General features: G+C 43.4%; 1 protein-coding gene across 1 annotated transcript in view; it reads right to left on the reverse strand.

The window, feature by feature from the left end:
• Window positions 1-5754: 5754 nt before the first annotated feature.
• The window catches only part of gria2b (glutamate receptor, ionotropic, AMPA 2b), a gene marked incomplete at its 3' end in the record, with an annotated part of 103238 nt that continues 102165 nt past the window's right edge, over window positions 5755-6827 (reverse strand). The window contains 1 exon segment of the mRNA XM_080502107.1: window positions 5755-6000. Within this exon segment, the coding sequence (XP_080358233.1) occupies window positions 5755-6000 (246 nt within the window).

The following is a 6827-nucleotide window of genomic DNA, read 5'->3' on the forward strand; positions in this document are numbered from 1 at the left end:
CCTTTATAGCTCAAAGCCATTAGGTTACATTTTCCACTGATTCTAACACCCAGAGAGGTGCACACACTTTATTTTGATAGTCCTACCTGCAGCCTATGCCAGGAGGACACTACACACAAAACCTTCTTCACTGCTGGTTGACAACTTACAACTACCGGTAATAAACTAAACTACATGAACTAAGCAACAAAAACACAACACAACACAATTATTACCGACACCACAAACCAAATAGAACCCCCAATAATTGCATTTAAAACACCACAAACAGAAACTCCCATAATTCATTGCAGCTACCGGCTGCACTGAGGAGCTCAGGATGCAAGGCATGATGGGAATTCATGTTTTGTGTTGTTGGAGGTTATTGTGGGTTGTTGTTGGGCTTGGTGTTGTGTTGATTGTGTTTATGTGTTTTTGTTCCCCAGTTTAGGGAGTAATTATTTCATCTAGTTTATTTTGGTTTGTTAGAATGTTGGTGTGCAACCATGAGTGATGAGGGTGTTGTGTGGAGTGTCGTCCGCTCTGAAGATCCGGTAGAGAAGTTAGAGTTGTCAAAATAAAAGCTTCTGGTTGTTCAGCTGTCAAATAGCATCTCGAGTAGAGCAATTCTTCCATATATAAGGCGCACCGGACTATAAAGCGCACTGGCAGCTTTTGAGAAAATTTGAGGTATTTAGGTGCCTTATAGGGCGGAAAATACAGTATATATATATATATGCCCCTCTCGCTCTCTGCGGGCGGTCACCTGTTTTTCTATTCCAAGCTCGGGTCCTCTACCAGAGGCCTGGGAGCTTGAGGGTCCTGGTCCTCTACCAGAGGCCTGGGAGCTTGAGGGTCCTGCGCAGTATCTTTGCTGTCCCAAGTACTGCACTTTTCTGGACTGAGATGTCCGAGGTTGTTCCAGGGATCTGCTGTAGCCACTCCTCCAGTTTGGGGGTTACTGCCCCGAGGGCACTACTGTCACCTTCACCTTCCAAGCCTCTCCAGCTCCTCTCTGAGCCCTTGGTATTTCTCAAGTTTCTCCTGTTCCTTCTTTCTGATGTTACCATCACTTGGTATTGCTACATCCACCACCACGGCTTTCCTCTGCCCTTTATCAACCACCACGATGTCTGGTTGGTTCACCATTACCATCCTGTCTGTCTGTATCTGGAAGTCCCACAGGATCTTCATCGGTCATTCTCCACCACCTTTGGGGGGGTCTCCCACTGTGACCTTGAGGTTTCCAGCCCATACTCCGCACAGATGTTTGGGTACACTATGCCAGCCACTTGGTTATGGCGTTCCATGTATGCTTTCCCAGCCAGCATCTTGCACCCTGCAGTTCTGTGCTGGATTGTCTCAGGTGCCTCTTTGCACAGTCTACACCTTGGGTCTTGTCTGGTGTGGTAGATCTGGGCTTCTATGGCTCTGGTGCTCAGAGCCTGCTCCTGTGCAGCCAGGATGAGGGCCTCTGTGCTGTCCTGTAGGCCAGCCCTCTCTAGCCATTGGTAGGACTTCTTGAGTTCCGGTGGTACATCCCATGTAGGGGCTTGTCCTCCCATGATGGTCCCTCTTCCAGAACCTCCTCATCTCGCCATTGTCTGAGACTTTCGTTGAGTATGTCATCCGTTGGAGCCCTGTCCTTGATGTACGTATGGAGCTTGGATGTTTCATCCTGGATAGTGGCTCTCACGCTCACTCGTCCTCGGCCTCCTTCCTTGCGGCTAGCATACAGTCTCAAGGTGCTGGACTTGGAATGGAACCCACCATGCATGGTGAGGAGCTTTCGTGTTTTAACATCTGTGGTCTGTATCTCTTCCTTTGGCCACCTTATTATACCCGCAGGGTACCTGATCACTGGCAGGGCGTAGCTGTTTATTGCCCTGGACTTGTTCTTGCCATTGAGCTGGCTTCTTAGGACTTGCCTCACTCGCTGGAGGTATTTGGCCGTTGCTGCTTTCCTTGTTGCCTGTATATATATATATATATATATATCCACATCCAGTGTGATCTTTAGATAATTTGTCTCTCGGATGTTTTGGACCAAATATAATAATTTCAGTTTTATTTGAGTTCAGGAGCAGGAAATTACGGCTCATCCAATCCTTTATATCTTCAAGACAAGCTTCTAGTTTAGAAAGTTGGTTATTAACGTCAGATTTCATAGATTTGTGTGTCATCTGCATAACAATGGAAGTTAATGGAGAGTTTTTTAAATAATATTCCCTACAGGAAGCATGTATAAAGTAAAAAGTATACGACCTAAGACAGAACCCTGTGGAACTCCATATTTAAACTCAGTCTGGACCGAGGAATTATCATGAACCTAAACAAAGTGGAACCTGTCTAATAAATATGGTGGGAACCAGTTTAGTGCCGTACCTTTCAGCCCGATAATGTAATGGGATGGTATGATCAATAGTATCAAAAGCAGCACTGAGATCTAATAGGACAAGAACAGTGTGTTTTTGAAGAAGAGGTTTAACAACAGCAACCTTGAAGGCTTGTGCAACATAACCTGTTATTAGAGATAGGTTGATCTGATCTAGTATTGATGTACTAATCACACGGAATATATCTTTAAACAGTTTAGTGGGTATTGGGTCGAGTAAGCAAGTTGTTGGTTGAGATGAAGCCACGATTGAGGATAACTCCAGGACTTCTATAGAGTGGAAGCTGGATAACTGGAAGTCAGGCTCCACTAATGAATCTAAAGGTGTGGTTGATCGATCTTTCACTCATAAGATTTAGAGTGAAATTTTCAAATGATTTCTGGTTAGTTTTAGGTCTGGGATCGATAAGAAGGGTAGAGTTATAAATAGATGCTACTCCCCCTCCTCATCCAGTTTCTCAAGGGATATGGTGATTAATGAGTGGTAGGAGTTGCTTCATTGAGGCTGAGATATCCATCTCTTTTTAACCAGGTTTCAGTGAGGGTCAATAAATCAAATTTGTGATCCATTATTAAATCACTTACAAGTAAAGATTTCGATGATAGTGAATGAATATTTAACAGTACATATTTGATTGTTGTGCGATTTCATTTACCTATGGAAGCAGTTTTGATTTTTGTGAAACCTATGTTTAACTCCTCTCCTGTGGGATTCATCTTGTCTTTGGTAAAATGGAACAGACAGTCTCCACATAAAATACTTGGATGTTAGAGAGTGAGGAGACAGCAGGAAGAGAGTTTAGTTTTGAGAATACAGATAGTGACGATGTAATTGACAGAGGGGAACAGTGAGGGGTGCTGGTGCTGCCAACAGCAGCCTGAGGAGTCCACAAGGAAGGACACTTGGAATGTAAACAGTCAATGTCGAGAGGAAAGTTGAGAGACAAGTGTACTTAATGGGGAGATTGTGGCTTAGTGGTAGAGTCGGTCGTCCAGTAGCTCTAGGGTTGGTGGTTCAAATCCCACTCTATATAAGTCATTCTTGCTGTGTCCTTGAGCAAGGCACAATGGTGCATGTATGATGGTAGTGGTCAGAGGGACTGTTGCTGCAAAATGATTGGTGTGAATGAATAATGGTTTTCTGTACGTGCTTTGAGTCAGCCTGAAAAAAGCACTATATAAATCAAAGCCATTATTACTTTATGTAGGATATTAGCAGCTGAGCTCAAATCTCCTATGTCCTCAAAATGTCCTTTCCTCTGCTGGGGGCCAGCAGTAACTGCATTGCTAACCTCTGATCAAAGCTGGACGCTGCTATTGGGTGAAAATGTTGAGTGACAATATCATCAGCCAATCAGATTTTGATGTGTTATTGATGGACCGCCTTAGGGCCAGCAGAGTTTTGAGCGTTGGTCTTGGTATCGTCATTGAAATGAGCTTGACTGATTGGCCCATGGTGATGACACACTGTTATTATCTGCTACTCTGGAGTGATGATGGCAGGTAATTTAACAGCAAGATTGGATGATATGATAGTGGACCTGCATCAATTGTAAGTAGAAGAAGACCAACACCAGAAATGGATGCGCTAACTCAGACCATCAAAGGCTTTGTGCAGCATTTTACAACAGGATGGATTTAATCTACATGTGATGGTGAGTGCTATTTTTTTTATTTTTTTTTTTTACTTTCTCTGGATTAGATTGGCGCTGCTGTTGACATTTGGTGCAGTTTTTTGATTGTAAAGTGGTGTTTCCTATACAATCGTGCAGACAAGCAGGTATGCGTGACAGTAGCACGCAAGATCCCTCCCCCCATCTCCGTGCAAACCTTTTGGAAATACTGGAAAATGATCCGAAGGCCAAGCTGCACAGTGGTGCCTTGATGTGTTGTGGTTGTTGATAAGCTGTTAAGTTGGTGTGAATTAAGTACTCATGCATAGTAGCGGCCTTACATTTGGTTTGGATTGTGTATTTACTGTTGGACATAATGTGCGGCCGCAGGGCGGGGAGGATGTACTACTGGCCCTGACTGAAACACCACCGAACGCTACTTCATGTGTATAAACCTTTGTGAAGTCTTGTTGTAAATTCTCATTAAAAATAAAATTAATCCACTTGGTCTTCACAGTAAAAATCCACTCCTCTGCTTGTTGATGCAATTAATAACGGCGCTTCTGGCATGTTTTGCTCGTATCGTCACTGGTGTCTTTCTACTTTGCTGGTATCTTTCTACGCTGAAGGTAAACACCTGCAGCTATCACCAGGTGAATAAAACAGTGTGGAGCATGCTGCTTGTGGGCAAGGTGACAACACCAATGGTTTGCTTTCCGATTCGGTCACTGGAGAGCACACTTTAGAAACAATTAATCAAGCCAGAGAACGAGACGGCGACTTTCTTCACTTCTGGAGTGACATTTCCAGGTATGGGGACGCATATTACTGCACGAAAACCATTAGAAAATGAATTTTGCATGATATGAGACCTTTAAATCAGACAGGCGCTCAATTTCAAACAAGGAAACCAGGTAAATTTTGGATTTCCTAATAAGAATAATGTGTGGGACTCTAAGGAGAAGCAACAGAAGCTGATCCAGGTCTGTGTTGCTTCTGTCTGAAGGTAATGTCTATAAATGGTATTATTAATATTCAGCACTGTGTTGTATATGATGGTACTGAGGACTGGATCTCTGGTAGTCTGGACATTTGTTTTCTAATTCTGATGGCCATGTGGGTTTGGTGTCCATTATTGGTTTGTTGAAGCATGGTACATAGCATATTAAAGAGATCATTTTGTACATGTTAATGTGGATTTGATTCCCAGTGCAGTCGCACTTTTTCGCCGTTCATATGACTTCCAGACAAGACAATGCAATGTCCAGGGAATTCATACAAAAAACTAATTGTGCCTTTTTATGTCCAATTGTGGCCCTGAGACCTGGGGTAGACAATTACGCTTGTATAATGAATGCGTTTTGAGTCATCGCCCTAAACCAAGCAACCCTCCCCCAGGCGAGGTGAGGCCCCCCCACGAAAGCCAGGTATAGTTCGCACACTGTTTAACACAATGCACAATGCTTCCACATGGTCATTGCAAGCATTATTTTTGGAATGTGTTACTCGGACAGAGGTTTCAACGAGCATGGCCATCAACAGTCATACATGGAAATGGTTTCAAATAGCAAGGAAACTTAAATGGACGAACACAATTTGAAGCTTTAAAGAAGGGGGTTTCTCTCTCTCTCTCAATAAATCATAAATCACCAATACATACGATCCTGTGGCCAACCTCTTCATTCACTAACACTGAAGAATGGAACGGATGGAGCCAAAAAAAGCGTGCATTTGGGGGGAATTTATGAAAACCTCGTTCCCTACCCCCTAAATTTTTACACTTTCGATCCCATATACGTTGTAACCTTCCTTATAAGTTGCAAAATTCTGTGAATTCTGCGAGGAAGTTGGGTTAATATTCTGTGCATTCTTTGCCACCTTCATTCGTTTCGCCTCGGCTCGGGACTTGTAACAGAACTCAATCAAGGCCACCAGCATGGCCAAGCCGAGTCCCCCGACCAGAATGTAGAAGACCCCAGCCACGTTGCTCAGGCTGAGGGCGCTTGTCTTCTCCTGCAAAGTGCACACGAGACGGATATTAGCGTCCGGGCACAGGCGCGAAGAGACTTTAAAATAAAAAAACAAAATCACAGACACAATAAAAACACATAAAGAAAAAAAACAACCACAAACAAAGCACTGTGATTTAACTTTTACAGAAAACACTAATATCTAAAGAACAAAATACACCCAAAAAAATATACAAGACGAAAACACATCTGTGCTTTTATTTCATGTGGGGTAAATTTAAGGCGATGTTGTGGGAAATGTTAGTAATTGGAATAAAATGAAATGCAGCAGCAGTTAAAGTTCTATGTGTCGTGGATCTACATGGGGAATTTGTACTGTACAAGGACCATTTACATGGGTTGCCCATTACAAAGGGCCAAGCTGTTACAAAACGTGCTCAAATAGACAGAGACAGGAGGGCAGACAGCTTCAGGCCCTTTTCCACGGCAATGAGTTCAAGTGAAAACTTTCGCTGCGTTTTTGGTGGCCGGTTTGCACGACAGCGGCGCTCGGAGCCGCTGTTGCTGTGTAAACGAGCGAAAACAACTACTACTACTATGAGCTACTGTGCCCGCCCACCACGGGCGTAGAACAACAAATAGTTGTTCTACACATGCTCAGTAGATGGATGATACGAACAATGTTTCCTCCGTGGTGCCATGATGGAATGTGGTGCTTTTATTTTGATAGTCACTGAAATAACAATGCAACTTGGTGGTCTGTCCACTAGAATGTCTGTATTCTCCCATTGTTAATGTGTATGGCTCGTTGTTCTCTGTGAGCTTTCATTACAAAAACAAACAGCCCCCACTAGTGTTAGTGTTTATGCT

The sequence above is a fragment of the Blennius ocellaris genome (genome assembly GCF_963422515.1).
Source record: "Blennius ocellaris genome assembly, chromosome: 9".
Lineage (NCBI taxonomy): Eukaryota > Metazoa > Chordata > Actinopteri > Blenniiformes > Blenniidae > Blennius > Blennius ocellaris.